Source organism: Mesitornis unicolor, unplaced genomic scaffold, assembly GCF_000695765.1.
Source record: "Mesitornis unicolor isolate BGI_N332 unplaced genomic scaffold, ASM69576v1 scaffold4728, whole genome shotgun sequence".
Lineage (NCBI taxonomy): Eukaryota > Metazoa > Chordata > Aves > Mesitornithiformes > Mesitornithidae > Mesitornis > Mesitornis unicolor.
The window spans coordinates 130,965-149,609 of NW_010199651.1; the positions used below are offsets into that span (position 1 = coordinate 130,965).

At 41.2% G+C, this 18,645-nt stretch overlaps 1 protein-coding gene across 1 annotated transcript in view; it reads right to left on the reverse strand.

Moving 5' to 3' along the window:
- Positions 1-7,455, reverse strand: part of SASH1 (SAM and SH3 domain containing 1) — a 94,289-nt gene extending 86,834 nt beyond the window's left edge. Inside the window, 1 exon segment of the mRNA XM_010189505.1 lies at positions 7,333-7,455. Coding sequence (XP_010187807.1) covers positions 7,333-7,377 — 45 coding nt within the window. The 5' untranslated portion in view covers positions 7,378-7,455.
- Positions 7,456-18,645: the final 11,190 nt, after the last annotated feature.

Genomic DNA, 18,645 nt, shown 5'->3' on the forward strand with positions numbered 1-18,645 from the left:
CCAATACACATTGCCGTTCTTCCCAGAGTAACACCACTCCGCTGGGTGTTTTGGAATTCTTCTAGTAATATATCAATAGCAAGCTGGGCTGCACAACACAAACTGTTCACTACAGAGTTCGTTCTGTTTGTTTGTTGGCTTTGTTTTTCTGTTTTTTCTTTCCTCAGAGATGCACCTTCTTAAATGACAATTTAATTTGCTTTCTTTTTAACAATTTTATCCTTTGCAATGAAAGTTACTTAATGGTCCTGATAGCACAACACTGTACATTTCCATTTTTGCTGTCATTTTTAAATTCAGAAGGGAGGAAGAGAGAAGAAAAAAATACACAAAGGGAGCTGAAGTTAGTCAACCAATTCCCCCTCCCCACGAAGTCCTCAGGCTCCAAAGAGATTAAATCACAGAGTTAATACAAATCTAGTCTGTCAGTTCCAACAGATACGTGCTGCTTCCAAGATAAAAGAACAGCACAGTAAGAATATATTCAACTGATCTTAGGTTCAAAGTAAAAGTCCTGCTGAAAGGGACAAGAAAAACACTACAGATGATGCTAGAAGATTAAGAAGAGCTAGAAAAACATCTATAATACTAAGGAGAATTTTACCCCTCCACAGTTACCAGTTTGACTACCAAAAGTGACTTATTTTTTCTATTTATTATAATGATTTTATTCATAACAGTATCACTGGTTCAGAAAAAATAACTATTACTTTTGACAATTTGTTCTTCCCATAACACTGACATTGCCAAAAAAATACAAACATTTTCAGAAGACTGTAAGTGTTAAACTGAAGGTCCTGCTCCAAAAAGCAAGGACCCTCCAAACATACAAAAGGAAGAAAAGATTGCCCAAACCACCATAGCAGCATAGTCTGCTGAGTCTCCAGCCTATAAATTGACAGATTTTGCTTAAGGGATTATTCATAAACGGGCTTCCAACAAAAAGAGTGGTGAGACTGCAGAAGATCATTAGCTTAAAGAAAGTTGAGAGATTTTTACTTAGTCTTCTCGTACTAAGTGGACTAAGAACTGTTTAAGAACAGTATTCACTTTGCTGGGTATGGAACAAGCCTTGCTTTGTTTTCATGCTTAATGCCAGCTCTGTATTTAAATGCCTTTGCTGTCTTGGTTTGGGATACATTAGACACTAAAAATAGCTTGTCTGTTCCAGAATTTCCATTGTGTCTACCTTTGAAAAGCTCCATTAATTATGAAAAAAATTACTACGAGTTTAACTCGTGGAGATAAAGCCTAAAATATTGGGAGACTGAGACTGCACATATAGCAAGTCCGTTACATATTTTGTATGTAAATCTATTTTATGCACATCATATTCAGGCAAAACCCCCTCTATTTCAAGCTATACTGGAGCAAAAAAAAATTATGCTTGAAAGTCCATGTCTTTTACTGCTACTTTTTCTTTTGTGTGTCTGCCTGATAAGGCCTGGAAACTCTCCAAAATTTAGGAAGTCTTATCTGTGTGTTCTTCAGCTCTTTTTTTTGAGCTGTAGATACCTTTTTAATCCAACTCAGATGTTGTTTATACTCTGGAGGGCCTCTTGCAGCCAGCAAGACAAAACAAAACAGTGGGATCCTGTTCCAGCAAGATACAGAAGTGTCCTCTCAGGACAAAGGTAAAAGCAGCCAGTGTTGCACTGCCAAAGCAGAACTGGTAATTTCATGGCAGGGAATAAGCACTCTACTTTAGGATCCTGAGATTTTAATGTATGTAAAATGCGAAGAAAAGTGGACGTGGCTGAAGCCAGCTACGTGGCAGCAGCCAGCCAGACTCCACAAAGATATTCAGCATCGTAGCTCCAGCTTCGGTGGCTAACTCCCACTGAAATTTCTTAAAAACACATCAATCACTGACTGCAGCAGTTCTGGGTATTTTGGTCTCCTTCAGTGCAGGTTGGCTAGTTTCTCAAGTAGTCTTATGATATCGCCAACCAGCAGCACAGTATGCCCAAATCCACCTCTAAAAAGGTTAAAGCCCAATTACTCTATCACTCAAATTACTAATTACTCTACTTGTGTCACTTTTCCTCCGCTCTGCCTTCCTGGACCCATACCATTTATACATTAATATGTTGTCTAGATGGTCAACTCCATTGGCGACCAAACAAATGGTTTCTGAGCACCTTTCCAAAACTATGCACAGCCAAAACCTATGAAGACTCCACACATTTTGGGCAGCAAGGCAAGAAACTTATGTTGGTTTAGTGTTCATTTCTGTTTTCTGACTTTGCCTCTGTATATGTGCAGGTACTGTAAAAACACACAGGATTAGGCAAGTTAATTTGTCAAAAATATACACTGTACTTTACCACCATGTATACAGACAGATTCTGAACACCTTCCCTTTTACACATTGAAATGAATGAAATAGAGGAAGGAGAAAAAAAGTATGTATACTTGTGTGCCTTATAGCTTTCCAGTGGCATTCATTTAATGTAATTTACAAGTCAAAAGATTAGTGCAACTTCTCAGTGCCACAATCATAGCTGTCAGAGCCCATCAGAAAACCTCAAGCTGCTCTTTGACGTCAAGATCATCCGCTACAACACAGACCTTGGCAGCAGCCGTCAGCTGGCCGCTGTTGGTGATGGATGAGACAACAGAGCGCAGTTTGCTCTTTCACTGCTCTATCAATGCTGTCCTGCCCTGCTGACAGGCAAGGCCAACCTGGTATTGTCAGTGAGCCAGGCAGATATGATCCCAAAGACACACAGGAAGCAGACACGAGCAGTAACAAGGTGCCATCCTCACACAGCCACTTTTCTGGCTGTAACTGCATTTTAGCAGATGGGCAGCTCAATATTACCAATGATACATCCATTATGGGCCTGAAAATCCACTATATCTACTCTAACTGCAGTTTTTCCTCAGCCAAAATAACACATGGTGCACAGGAATAGGCCAAATGCTAGGAAACATTGGCAACTCCCATGCTGTTCACAAACATTAATGTCCAAATCCAAGCACATTCTCCATTACAAAAACAGAGGCAAAACTCCAAACGCAAAAAGCAGTTCCCATGGTTAGGAACAACTAACAATCCTTGACGGCACTACCATTTGGATAAATACTCTGTGTTCAGCTCCATCTGCAGCTACTGTTTTGTTACAAGATATGCTGCTCTCCCAAACAATTTAACCAAGACATTTTTAAGAAGTTTGACTCCAGAGCAGGATATCCAGACTGAAATGACCGTGGTCTGATAGGAAAGCTTGGAGAGCTGATTAGAAAGTACAATATGCAATCAAGATATCAACACTGGCTCCCAAACAGCTTGAAGTTATTTCGAAGTGTACAGAAGCAGCAATAAACAGTTCATATTTCTGTCCTTCAGTGGACATGCTCCAGAGGGCAATCAGGGCGAGCCGGCACTAAATGCATGTTTGTGGCAAAGCTCTGCCAGCTCAGGCATTGCTCTGTTCATGCACTGCTCCTCCTAACGCAGCCTCTCCGTGCAACTTCTAGAGGACGCTTGGACCCCTGGGGTGACCCACTCTTTCTCTGTTCAGAGCATTTGGTAAAAGCAGCCTGCAAACTAGCTTTGGACTTCTGTGCTTCTGCTACCTACTATTTATCACTCGTACTGCATTTCAGAGGAAGGCAACCAGAACTGGCAGCCAAAAATAAAGCTGCAGTCTCCCAGCTGTATCACAGCTGCTGACTGCCTGATCTTTTATGATTATTAAATCTGAAGAGGTATCCCAATACGTTTTCCTTTATGAAATTGTTTTGCACACAGGATCTGTAGCTTTGAGATAGCTGTCAACAAAGACTCTTCCCCTCCCAATCTCTTATTCCTCATTTAGACCTGATCTCAATGCAGGGGCTGAGTTTTGCTGTTGTAGCACATCTGAGATATACTATGAAACTTATGTTTCCCCCTACATTACTCCCCATTCACTATTCCAAAACCTCTGCAAATACACTATCTTTCCTCAAGCTCTAAAGCTGTAGAGAGAGGAAAAACATCACAACAAATGAGTCACTTTTCTGTTTTGTCTTTCACGTTAGTGCTTCTGTGGTCATTTCAGCAGCCCTGCTGTTTAAACCAACTCCTGTTTCTACAGAAGATTATAAACAGGCATACTACTCTATCACACTAAAAACAAATTCTAGCCAAGATGGTCATTTCCTGCTCCCTGTATACCTAATTCAAGCCTGCCTACTTATTGATGAGAGCAAGTTTCAGCTGTGGTCAGCGCTGTTTGGATGCTGTTGTTGTGGAAGCGAGCTAATACCTGAAGCCTCATGCACTATCAGCAGAATGGTTATCTGATGTTCAGAAACTATATTATAGTTGTGACGGATGTAGCAAAAAATTGAGCACTGATTTCATTTTCAATTGCAGTATTTTCTCTCTGACCTCACAGTTCAAGAAGTCATCACTGGACTACTAGAGTAAGCAAACCAAAGAGCAATCTCCAGGATGTCTTTTCACACAGCCACTTTCTCTGACCGTAACTTCTGAGCAGAATGAGCTAGTGAATCACTCACCAGCCTGTCTTGGGTTAGCTCACATCTATTTAAACCAGTGTGGAGCTCTGCACCTTTGATGTGAGTTAATTAAGCTCACATTGCTTTCCCCAGCCTGGCTGCTGCAGATTCAGAAGTGAAGGGAGCCAAATTAGGCCCATCTGTCTAAATGGAAGGGAGTCCTCTCCCGCCATAAGGCATGCTTCATTACCTAGCACAGGAGCTGCCTTCTGAGAGTGCCAGGAAAGGAGGTTTTGTTGCTGCCAACAGCTACCCAGAATACCAGGTATGCCGAGCATGGGGGTTTTCACAAGAACCACAGTTCTGTGCCATCAGCTTCTTTGCACAGAAGCCTCAAGGGTCTGTCTACAAAGGGATTTCCTGCAATAACCTTTTGTTTAACACTTGGAAGTTCTCGGCAGAAACAGATTTGCAAAATAAATTTGATTTTTTTTTCCATTTAAAAATAAAGAAGGAATAGCAGACTTCAGTGGGGCAGAGATGACTCGCCCTGCCTTGATCCTGCAGCTGTTCATTGTGTAACTGAAGTTCACAGTAATACAAGCTCTGGGAGCCTCTCAGTCTCTAAATTGGAATCCCAAGATGAAAGAAGGTAGTCTTAAGTAATCCACATCATCAGACAGAGCTGCTAGAGAAAGGACGCAAACCACTCCCTGCTACTAGTCAGTGCTAGCAAAGGGAGAAGACACAATTACACAACTTCAGCTCCCGAATCTCTCTCGAAGGATTTGATCTTGTAGATCACGGCAGGACTGTGATCAGAACCCATGCTGGCTCTGCAGAAATATTAACCCAGAGTTATTAACCATACTTTGGTTAGGAGTTTCTATCTGTGTTACACAAATGTTACCACCGCAGCAAAACTGTAACTGACAAAGAAATAATTCTTTCAGTATTCCAGTTACTGCGAGACAAGAATTGAAGGAAATATCTACAGGTTGGTATGTAAAAAACATACAGTTCTGTTGGGAACACAAACCTAACACCGGAGACCTAGCAAAGCAGATCTAAAAGTTTTTTTCTGTCACAGATGATCTTTATGAATGTTATGAAAACTAACAAAAATTTTACCATGAAAAAAGCACAGCAATCAGTAATATATACATGCCCCAAGTAGTGACAAACATTTACCAATGTTACAGGACAGTAAAGAAAATTGTCCAACTAGTGAAAACACATTATGCTTTTCTGATAGGCCTCCTAAAAGGTTCCTTCTTAAACCTAACAAAAATGAGGTATAGAAATGACCTGCATGTAAGGTAAGTTTCAACTAAAGTGAGACTTCCCAGGGAGTCTATGCAACTGAAGTGGTAAAAAACCAGCTAGTTGGGCTTTAAGAATATTGTTTAATGTGCTGTACTTGGAAGCCAGTTGCAAGCAGAGTAGTGCAGAGGCCTATCCTGTTAAATACCTGAAGAAGAAACAGATAGCTTCCTCTTCAGGGTTTTGGATGATGCCCACCTCAGGCTGCAATCAACATGCTTGAGGACAGGGCTGCCATTCAGAGGGGCCTGGCAGGAGCCTCATGAAACTCAACTTGGACAAATGCAAATTCCTGCTTGTGAAGAAGAGCAATCCTATGCATTGGCATAGGCTGAGGACTGGCCAGCTGGGCCAGCCTGCTCTGCAGAAGATGCCAAGGAGACAAGTAGGCTTAGTGCAAGCCAGCAGCATGCCCAGACAGCAATGACAGCCAGCAGCATCCCACACCGCATCAACAGCGGTGCAGTCACAAGATTGAGGGAAGCAATTCTTACCCTTTCCCTGGCACTTGTGAGGCCATACTTGGACCATCACCTCCAGCTCTGCCGTCCTGTGTGATAGGCAGGTGTTGATAAACTTGAATGAGTCTGAGGGAGGGCTACTAAACTGCTCAAGGAGTTGAGCCCCTGCCCCACAAGAAAAGGATGAGGGAGCTGGGAGGTTCAGCTTGGAGAAAAGACTGCTCAAGGAGACCTACTGGCAGCTTACTGGTACCAATGGGGAGGTTATCAAAAAGACGGAGCCTGGTTCTTCACAGCGGTGCATAGCATGAGGATGAGACACAACAGCTATAAATTGGCACAGGGGGCATCCAATAGAATATCAGGAAAAAAGGAAAGTTCACTATGAAAACAGTGAATCAGTGTAACAGAGTGCTCAGAGGGGCTGCAAAGCCTCCATCCCTGAATGTCTTCAAACTCCATCAGATAAAGCTCTGGGCAACCTAGTTTGAATTCAGTGTTGACACTGCTTTGAGCAGAAGTTTGGATTAGGTTGGACCTCCTGAGATCCCTTCCAACCTGAATGACCCCACTATGTTTGCCCACTACAGGTTCTGTAATGCAAAATAATGGGAAAACATTCACAAAATTTAAGACTGCCTATATTTGGGAGCCTCAAACCAGTACGTGCACCTTGGGAGTTTTGAGAAGCAGGACCTTAACATTTTGCACAGTGCAACTGAAAAACAGCAGTTTCGTTATGCTCGCACCAGAAGCATCTTGGAGCAAGGAAACAATGCCTTTGTCAGACATGATCTTGCCTCCAAGACTTGAGGTTTGTAAGCAAATGTGTTTAAGGAGAGTGTGCTCTAATTAAAGAACAACTAAGAAATGCAGACTCCAAGGCTTAATGAATCATAACAAATGCTTAGAAAAAAAACCAATCATGCTAATAATTTCCAAGTGTTTAATGGAGTTGGCTGAAACACTTGCGTGCATGAACGCAATCACGTATAGTTATTTCCCTGGGTAGAACTCTTCAAGCAGAAACACTGATTCTTCATCTGGGGCATGAATGGCAATCATTTGTTAATAAAGTCATAACTTCTCTACATACCATTTCAAGGTCTTGCGAAACCCTCCGCTTGCGCAGCTCTTCCATCCTCTCACACACATCTGTGAAGCAGGTATTATAGTAGTCTGCATACTGCTGTGCCAGGTCATCGATATTCCCCAGTGAACCATCCTATGGCAGGGACAAGGAAAAAGATTTTAAAATTTGAATTTAAAGGTAACCTCACAACTCTGAGGGAGACCCTCCCCTCCCAGCAGCACATCTAGCACACAGCTCTTCGGTCCTCCTCTCAATCCCTAGCCCACAGCCCACAAACACACAAGAACAGCTGGGAAGCGCAGCAACACAGTAAGTCCTCAGAAACAAGTGGGTCCTTGCTAATTCCTGCACAGGGAGAGAAGGCAGGGACAGCAACATGCAGCAGCGGAACAACATGTCCCCAGGCACTATCTGCCTCAACTCCCTTCCACCTACATATATTCATATTCCAGCTTGTTCTCTCAAACAGCTGCCCACTCATCCAATAACCAGTCATTACCTATGTTTCATTGCCCTTATTTACTGGGCGTAGCCCTGCTTTCCTTGACAATGACTAACAGCAATTTAAAAAATTAAACTTCTTGCTTAAAAGCACAAATCAGCCGGACTGCAAACAATTCCAGCCAAATGGCTTTAGAAGGTGGGTTTTGCCACCCACAAAGACACTCTGCCAGTCGGTCTTTTAAGACGTACTGAAGACAAAAACACTGATTGCTCAGTTCCAAACATCTGCTTTGCTAGGCAGGATTGCTAGCTTGTTAATAAAATGGCAATAGCCAGGAATTTGATTATAATCATCTGTTAATTACAGTCAAAATTCATCATTTTAAAATGATGGATAAATAATGGAAAAAAAAACCCAAACCCAAAACAAAACAAAAAACCAGGCTGGATTTTAAGTGGCATGAGAAATTCTTCAGATGTGGATGCCAGAGGGCCGGGCAGGGCAAATTAATAATTTTTTTGGTATAATATGCACACATGTAAAATAGGTCCAAAAGATAGGATGGAGTAATTCTTTTTCTCTATTTGTCTAATTTATGAAAGAGCATATATGTAACTGTACATTATTTAAAAGGTAGCAATGTATCTTCATGCCTAACCTGAGAGAAGAACAAGAATACACTGCAGTGCATTATTTCAATGTTGCTCTACCAGATGCAACACATAAATATAAAATTATGCCTTGAATATTAAAAGAACCTAAGCAATCGAGGAATTATTTTAAAATTATGCTAATAAAATAGATAAGTTGCAATGCAGAGTTTTAGCATGTGAGCTAGGAGGAAATCTTTTAATTAGAAATCAGATGTTACTGAAACTGTTGCCATTTGGAAAGAAATATGTGGTCCTGCTCTATGGGTTCTTGACTATGCTGAAGAGACAGATCTGTTTTAAGGAAGTATCATTTCCAGAGAACTGGAAAAAAACACTTCAGTTTAAATCAAAGTAAAAGCCTGTTAAACCTCAGACTCCATGAAGCATACTCTCTACTTTTTTAAAGTGCAATTCCACATGTAGAACAGTTATCTCAAATAGCCCAAAAAGTTTTGTAGAGCTCATGTTCCCAAAATACAGAACAGCTTGGAGTTTCTTAAAACTACCATGTACAGTGCAGGTGGAAAACAACTTGCATGTCACTGGCTGGAGCAGCAGAAGCAAAATAACTACAATATATCTATACACACATCCTCCTCTATACATACCTATGTATTTTTTCCTGTACTTCCTATCTCTCAACCTGCCAAAGATCTCAAATGGGAGATATTTCAAATATTACAAGATCAGATTCCTTAGTGGAAATACGCTTCTGGGAACTTCAGACTTTGCAGAGCTTCGAACAAACAACTTTCCACACTGCTAAGCAAGCATGTAGTTTACGAGGACAAAACAAAGGCATCTTTGCGAGTGTGACAGCGCTTCCCTGCCTTTCTGCTGGAGCAGCAGCGCTACCCGCTCAGCGGGCAGTGAGTCTACGTCTTCCTCCAGCTGCCTCCTCACCATCCATCATTTCCAAAACAGCTAAGGAAGAAAATTTGACTCTGCCTGTGCCACGAGCTCCACACATCTGCCTGCACACCTGGACACACTCCCAGCAGCCATCACAGGCCTGGCTGAGGCCGCGCTTGCTGATCCCACACGAACAAGCAGCTGCTTTCGCAAGGTTTGCACACTCAGGAGGAATAACTCGCACCACAGTGCTGGGACAGGGGATAAACACCAAATGGGAGAAACACCAAACAGAAAAAGCAACCCCAAAACTAAACCTTCATTTACTCGCTGTTGCAGACAATACGAAAACCTGTACAACTTCCGAAGAGATGACATAACATCTGAATCCCAGCCACTCCATCATAACAAACACCCCTCTCTACACGTTACCAAAAACCCCAGCCAGAGTCTGTTTATTCTTGATAAGCTTTGCCAGTGAAGAGCAAAGAAGCTGGAAAAAGTAATAATAGATGGGCAAGACAGGAAGGCATCATTTGATTAGAACAGTATGAAGTCTGCTTATTTACTTTATCAGTCACTCTCCTCTCTCAGTTTTGGAGACTGTTAAATTTCACATAGTAAACCTGCTCAGAAATAGGTGTAACATGTAAAGTTCAAGTCATGACTGACACTGAGCAATACGCTCCAAATCCAAACACACCAGTTGAACTTTAGTTTAGCTGAGAGCCGGATGGAGCCAAAGTGAGGATCGCAGCACGCTCCATCCAGCACTCCTCTGCACCCCTTCCCACACCCGTACTCCTCATGTCCATGGTCAATGGTGCTGCACAACAGATCAAACCAAGCTGAACAGTGCTCGTTTTTCACTTAAGCAGTGAAGTTCACCGTGCTTTTTTTTAAAGGTGGTCTCTCCAGGGCTGAAGGCTTGTGACTGTCCCTAGAGCAAAATTAGCTCGATTGCAGCGCCCCAGTTAGAGCCCACAGAACACGGGTGGCCCCACCACCAGTAAAAGGATGTGGCTGCAGAGAAAGGCTTATTCACAAGCGGCCCAGTCCACAGTGCCGCAAGGTCCTGAGAAGCTGAGCTGCAGGCACCGGCCTGCCTGCCTGACAGAAAGGGTTGTTGTCCATGCCCAGGACTCAAATTAGGGACTATGCTCCAAATACAGCTCATGCCAGCTCATGTAGACTAGTCCTGTGTGAAAGCAAGCTTAACATCCAAAAAAAGATGAAAGAACAGAAAAAAACACAAGATCTCAGAGATGAGAATGGATAACTGAAACATAGAGTCATTGCAACCCTGCCATACACTTGCTGGGTTATCAGACCAAGGGTACCACGAAAGCAGCAGGTAACCTCCTAAGTAGATGCAGACAGCTTTGGGGTTTGAAGTCTCTAGCTTTGAAAAACTGGAACAAAAATACAAAAATGTGTATTTACATCTCAGCTTGCCAGGAAGTTATAGTGGAAGACACTGATTGAATCATTTGTCTCTGTGGCAAAGAGCTGCTTATATGAGTTTATGCATGTGGGTACCCAAAGAGCATTGCTTTTGTCAAAAAAACCCCACCAAACAGATACACAGATCAATCCAAGCCAGAGACAGCAAATATTTCACACTCATTTCACATATATAAAGAAATAATGTCATAATGTAACAAAACATTTTATATCTGATTTATATTACCTCAAATTTTATCCCTATGTATAGTTGTCTCCAGTCTCCTTTATTCTTCAAGTACTATCAATAACATGGCAAAACTAAAAATAATAAATTATTTATAGATATAAAAGAAGATGCTTCATTTTTCTACTGGACTGATAATGGCCAAGAGGACCTACTTTAGATGTGATCAAACCACAAGTACAACTAATCGGAAGATGAATTCCGAACTATGGCATTTTGTCTGTCCATTCATTAACCTGACCTCCTTAACTTCTCCAAACAATTCTAAACTGTCTCACACAAAATCACCGCAAGCGTGCTTTGTATTTATGTTTTGTTTTCAAGTTAATTATTTCAGAAATATTCTTATGTAAAACTTCAGCTCCAGTTTGAGAAGTCATTCATTCCCTTACAAAGCACAAAGTCTCAAAGGAATTGTCCAAAATGTTTTTTTAAAACATCCTGTCATTATTCCTATCATTATTAATATAATAGAATAAAGGCATTCATAACTAATAATATTTTTAAAATATTTCACTCTGACACACAAAGAACAAGATAATTTTCACAAGTTCATTTTACTTTCTTGCTTTCACACGCAAGCCAAGACCTAGAGGATTTTTAAGACAACAGAAATAAAAGTCTAAACGCATCAGCTTGTTCATTCCTCCTCTTCCATATTAATAGTTCTACATTGTACGCTTGATCACAATACAAATACAACAGGGTCTGACCAAACCTGGACTTGCCATTTTTAGTTTCACAGGTAGGAAAAAGCATACAGTCACCCAATACCAAAAATAATAAGCCAATGCAATTTATAATAAGCCTTAGGTTATGTGCCACTATGTCTCATTTTGATGTAGATAGGTCCCATATTTGAAACAGTTGATGTGAGTAATAGAAGAGACAATCTTCAAATTTATTCTTACTGATGTAGCAGTAATTCAGTAGCCACTGATTTGCTCTTAAATGCTTTAGGCCAGTAATATTTTTTAAAGGAAGACCTCATAATAAACTCTAATTTCGTTAGAAATGTAACAGTTAAGCAAAGCCCTATCATGAAGACTGCTTTGCACCAGTTGCGTTTATGGCCATACAAACTGCAATGTTTCAGCTATATAATCCCACAGATCCTCTCTGGTGGAAGAAATTGGTAAGCAACACAAGTGCTGAGCAGAAACACCATTCCTGAAATGCTTTAATTTATTTGTCAAAAGTGACATCAAGTTTCTCCTAAGACTTCCCTACTGCCTAAGACCTTTCCATAAAACCATCTGACAGCCACGCGAGTAAACAACCCACTGGTTTTAAAGGGCTAAACCTAAAATGAAGATTTAATAAAATATTCTAATGAAAACAGAAGTTATCTCCGATTTCTATTTTTGGTTGTCAGATCTGTTCCTCAATTTCCATCTTATAATGTATGCATGCAACATTTTTTGGCATCATAAAACACAGAGCAAATGATGAATTGCCCTGGAATTCCCAGAGAATTAGTTCTGATATGCATGTGAATACCAAAGGAATCCACTGGGAATCCTGTTAATGGACTGACTACAAAGCAAAGTTGGAACAATTTGACACTTAATATAAAGTTAGAATTTATCGGTCACTGCACATCAGTTGGTTTAACACACTGGCAGAATCCTTTGTATTTGACATCTGAAAATGTAAAGGAGAAAAATGTTTTGTCAGAGTGCTCTGCTGCCAATCAATTAAGTAAAAATACATCCATATTTTAATAATAGTCATAAACCCACTATTAGCTTAGGAGGAATAAGGGACTTTGCTAAGTAATGGATACATTTCATGAACTTGCATATAAACCTAAAGACTAGGCACCAGCACAGCATATTTACTTTCTGCATAAATTTCCATGCAGAATAAGAGTTTTAGAAAAAGCTATCAAAAATACAACTATTTGAATTTGTCCCTTTCTGTCTCAGATTCTGAAAAATGTACTACAAAGCTGTAGTACATCCTCCTCCTCTTCCAGCAGATGTTAGGAACGTCAGGAAAGAGGTTTTGATTATCAGATATATGCACTCCCTCTCCAAGCCATTGGATGACATTCATGTAACTGCATGAATCTCAAAAACGCTAAAAAGATGTGCATGCTACAAGCCCATTTGGTCAGCAAAGACAGATGGGTCTCCATCTGCACAGAGCAACGCAGATTACAGCACCCAATGCAGCTACACAAGTTCCTAACTTAAAAATCACTGCAGCTATGACCACAGCACATGCATAAAATGGGAGGTTAGGAACAGGTCAGAAACTAGGAGGAAAAAAGAAGTCAATCTTTTTCCTATTAAAGTATAACTGTATGTGGAAAGGACACTGAGGAAAGGAAGATGCTCTTCACAACACTTTGCAATCACGTCCTGGCAAAGGCATGTTTTTGACCTTCACAGCCCAAGATGGGAAAAAAAAAAATCATTTCTGTGCCTGAAACACAGGACTACTGTGTGGAGAGTCACTGTAAACATTAGCAGCTTATTTCTGGCAGTTGGATCTTAACAGGGACGGCTACCAAAAATCTGTGGAACACGACCCTGCATTTCTCCAATACCTTTGGTTTGGATAGCTGTAAGAAGTACATAAATGAAATCTGGAACACGGTCCAGAGCAAACAGGCTTGTTTGGGGAAGGGAAAGGTAAGAGGGAGGAGAGACTAAAAAAGTGGTGAGATGAGAATGCCTGCTGAAGAGAAACATGTTTGCGCCTAATAAATGCACTGTTTTCAACAGGACTTCATCTACATAGCACATATCTTACGAAACGTTTGACATTAAGCATAACTAGCTGACCTAGAAAGCAAGGGATCCTCAGACTTTCATGGAATAACTTTGAATAAGATAGCAGTCCTTTTTAGGTATTCTTCTTAATGTGGGCTCACAGAAGCTCACAAACTTGTGCATCTTTCCCTACTGGCAGCTTACCTCCATGCACTGCAAAATATACCAGTACCTGAATTCAGACTTCAGGCTCCTGAGAGAGACACCTTATTTCACATTCCTCCACAGTTCTTTCTAGGGAGGCAGATTTAAATCAGATCCAAACCTCTTCAAAACAGAAGAGTTAAAGCTGCGTGTACCTCTCTGGCTAGGGCTTGTGTCTTTATTCGCTACAGTAATGTAGACTTACATGATGAAGACAGCCATCTGTAGGAAAACCTGTGGAGCTTCATGATAATTTTATCTGTTACACATTTTTGCCCCTCTTACCTGCCCCTTACTAGCAATGTATTTCTGCCAGGAAGAAGGCTGGTGGTTTTTTGCCTTCTGACGCAGCTTCAAAATGGTTGCCATTAAAAATAAACCCAACAAGTGGCTAAAGAAATGCTCCCTTCTTTTCCTAGGGCTCAGAAAGGACAATCTTCCATTCAGCAGAAGTAACAACCGCACTATCCACAAAGTGACAGGTTCAGAGTCTGTCTTGACAGTCACTGGGGTCAGAAATGTGAGCAAGACAGAAGCACGAGGCCAGGCAGCTCAACGCTCGCCTTGATATTCAGGGGAAGGCATAAAATACCCAGTGCAGACGTCATGACATTTTTATATTGAGAACAGCTATTTTCAGGATGGCAAAGGGTTGTCATGGTTCCCTTGACCTTTCTATAGCTGGACACCACGAGAACAAAGAGAACATAGAGATCAGACCAATTCAATGGAAGACTTTCCATCAATTTTTATGGCATCTGAGGGTTGAGGCATTAAGCTATGTGACTTCACAGAGTTACAAAAATAGGTCTAATAAAACTGTGTCGAGCTCTCTGCAGCATGGTTACAACAGTTCTAGACTCTGTACAATAAGCAGAATGGACCATTGTACAGTTTGATATAAAGGCTTTTGCAGCAGTTATCTGAAATAACTGATACAGTCCACTGAGCTCAAAACCTTTGTATTAAAGCACACAGCCTTTTTCTAACATACATGAAACTTTGCCCTATCTTTACATCAAAATCAATACTTCCCCTTTTCAAAATTCTGCAAATAAAGTGTTTCCTTCACCACCATCACCATCATCTTTTTCCCCTCACTTTTCACTGTAAAGCTCTGAACTCTTTGTCCAGAAGGCGTAACAAAGCATCTCTGGAAAAGCATACTGAATGCAATTTACTGTTTTCCCCCTTTGTAAATGAAAATCGATTTGAAAGCACACTGCAGGGATCCCTCTCTCTGGTATACAACCAAGGAAGTCTTCTATGTAAAAAAATAAAAATGTGTGCATGTGTATATATATATACACACACACACACATATATACATGCATGCTAACAAAAAGTTGTATCTATGCAAATGTACATTCCAACATACTTAAAAAGTGCATATTTATCACAAGTTGAACCTGCTCTTTCATATGCTCATTATCTTGACAGACAAGACTACATGCAAATTTTATTCATGAAAAGTTAGTTCAAAGCACCTTTAATGTCCAGCTTCCCTAATAACAGTATATTATCCTCTATCCTCCTTCCCCTGAGGTGATCCACACTAAAGTCATCAAAACATAACTCTTGTCTGCTCTGATACCTGCCAGGCTACCACTACCCACCCAGCTGGTCAGCAGTCAGGCACAGGTTATCATTGCCGGCTTGTAAAGCAGAATTAAGTTAACAACTCCTTAAGCCATGTAACAACTGCACCTGACATCACCTCTAATTAGTGCTGTTTCCCTTGCTCTCACTGCCTCCTCCTTTCGCACACTGCTTTTGCTGGGACTTTTTCCTCAAACTCAGTGGAAATGTGCTCTTCATGCCCACCAGCTGCAGTGGGCTTCTATGCTGACACTTGGAGCAGAAACAAATGGTAAGCAGAAGAATGGCAAGAATTAAGTAGTGAACATATATGTGATTAAAGCGCCTTTAAGGAGATGTAGATAAATGTATTTTTTGCAGAATCAGGAAGTTTTGCATATGTTATGGAGTGGCTTCCTGTTTGAGTTAAGTTAGAGTCTAATGAGATAGATAGGCAAGAGGCAAATGTCTCACCTAGATGATGAAATAAATCTTTGTCTCAGTGAGTTGGTCATATAAACTGCCATAGTGATGAAGGTCCTATTAAAATTAATATATTTTCTTTACATATAGTAGTAACACAGTATAGCAAAAACAAATCTTCAAAATCTGACAAAACCTGACAAAAGACTGTTTGGGTCTACGTAACTGAGGCATGAGCAACTCATTAAAACAGTAGCTTGGGAAAAAAAAAACAACAAAGAGAAAACATGTAAAGAAAAAAGCCCAACACTTCAGATATTTATGGACAAACTGAAAAGTCAACAGTATCTCAGGGCAAGCTCAGCAAGTGTGGTTCACAGCATTACTGGAGATGCTAAAGTTGCACAGTAGATACAGAGAAAGCAAACTTATGTCCAAGTTTTACTACAAAAAGCACAGCCAAAACTGATTTCTATTTTTACTTTATACCAGTAATCACTAAGGTGCATTCCCTCATAGATGGACATAATGGTTCAACACAGTAAAACAATAAAATCCACTAATCTAAGTCAATGAACTAAAAGGCACTGAAATCCTATTTAACAATGATTCTGCTGCATGAAATTCTTGTTTCATTTTCAACAGAAGAGAAAAACCAGGCCAGAAACTACTTTAAAATAAGGGTTTCGCTATGATCACACTCTTAGGAGCATGCTGAGAAGCATTCAAAGGGTGATTTTATTTTAGGAATAGGCAATTATTTTTCTAATGTTTTTGCAACTTATTTGTCTGTAAGTCAACCTGCATACACAAACAATATCCAAAATACTATCTACAGCTACACCAATATTCTGCTCCTATACGGGATTTTGTTCTAACCTAATCCTTTCATCCTTAAAACAAAGTACCTTATCAACATCATGAAACAGTAAGGAAAGCACTTACTAAACTTTGGATTTGTGAATCTCTTCCATCGACACATGGCAGTAAAACCTTTATAGCACCCTATACATTTACTGCACAAGTTAATTTTTGCCTAAGACACAGCATACACAGGTTCCTAACACGTATACACGCATGGAGCATGTATATAATTGTCACCACACTACCCAAAGCAAAACAACAGCTAGTTTAGTAAAATAATTCTTTCTCCAATTTGATGATCCCCAAATAGTTTCTCCAAATAAAATGCACTAGATGTGTTTTGGCCTATAGAGTGTTTGTTTTTCCTATTTTCCCCGACACGAAGAAGCTCTTACAATCTGTAATTTCTTTGTGGAAGAAATGGCACTGCATTCTGCCTTGTGCTAGGTGCTCTATAAAAACCTCAGGGACAGTGACAGGTACCTCCTCTGACCTTTGCTCCTCTCTACGTGTGTATTTTCCAAGTGCCACAGTCGTAAAAATAACCACCTTTATCTTAAAAACTTTGCTATTCTTTTCACCAGGACAGTTTGGCACAAGCAGGACGTACTTTGCCCAGAAAAAGGAAAGTCCACTCAAAGAAACTTCTTATCCTTCCTTTTCTGTTTCCCCTGCCCCTTTCCCTTGCTTCTTCAGTGTACCACTGTGCACCCTTCGCCCCTTTAGTTCTGCTTCTCCGGGTTTCATGTCCCCCCCCACCTCTTTTTGAGGGCCAAGCCCGAGATCCTGAACAGGTCTCCTGCCCGGCCCTCCCTAAGGACCACTGCTCCCTCCAGCCCATTGAAACCCTGCATAATGGCTTCCGAGATGCCATTAAAGGAGAAAAGTCCATGCCATCCCTAATTTCTCCCCACCTCAGCAGCCGAATCAGGTACCTCAGCCTTGCCCCCCAGCTACAACCACCAGAGAGCAGAGGAGACAGGAGAGCCCTCTCCTGCTCCACAGGGAAGTCCGGGAGGGACGCAGTCATCCCAGGTTTCTTCTGGCTGGACAAGCCTATGGCCTCACTTGCACTTACATGGTAAGAGCTATGGGGCAGCACTGCACCTTTGCTCATGCAGCACCCAGCTCAGCAACATCCCGATGTTTAGAAGTGCTGCTACGCTATTACGAAGCTGGATGTGACAGTAAGGACAAATACTTATTTCTCCATGTGCCATGTAAGAGCCTAATATCCAAGAGTCAGGTACATTGCTGTTCTGGGAAGAAGAAAAGCGAATCTTGGAGTATCTGACTTCTCTCCAAAACAGAGTTTTACAAAGTGTGAAAAAAATACTGCTCTACACACCAAGGCATGATAGGGCCTCTCCTCTGTTTTGGGAGTAGGTATGGAAATCTGCTCTCTTGGTTGCTGTGCCTAGCTGTACTGTGTGCTCCAGAGACGCAGTCCTTGAATTACAGTGACAATAGCAGAGGGCAGCCCAGCTGTCAGCTGTAGAAAACCAGAACATGGACATCTGAACTGCTTTCTTAAACTCTACTATTCTATTTTTATTTTTCTTTTCCTGATAGAAATTCGGTAGCTTGCAGCCTGGAGGATACACCCAACACTTCTGCATATCCAGGGAGTAACGTCGCCTTCACTCCTACCACTTCCTGACGGGCCATCTTTTACCAGGAAAGGAAACAACCCTAATTGAGCATGGCAGCAATCCATGTTTTCCCACCTAATCTCAGCAGCAGAAGAAACGGTCTCCTGTAGCTCCTGTAAGCAAGCTGCACCCAGGCCCCCCCTCACCAATGCAGCCCGTCCTGCCTGCCTGTGCTCTCCCCATAAACCCTCACTTCTGCAGGGACCAGGCACCTGCTGTCAGCACCGGTATAGAG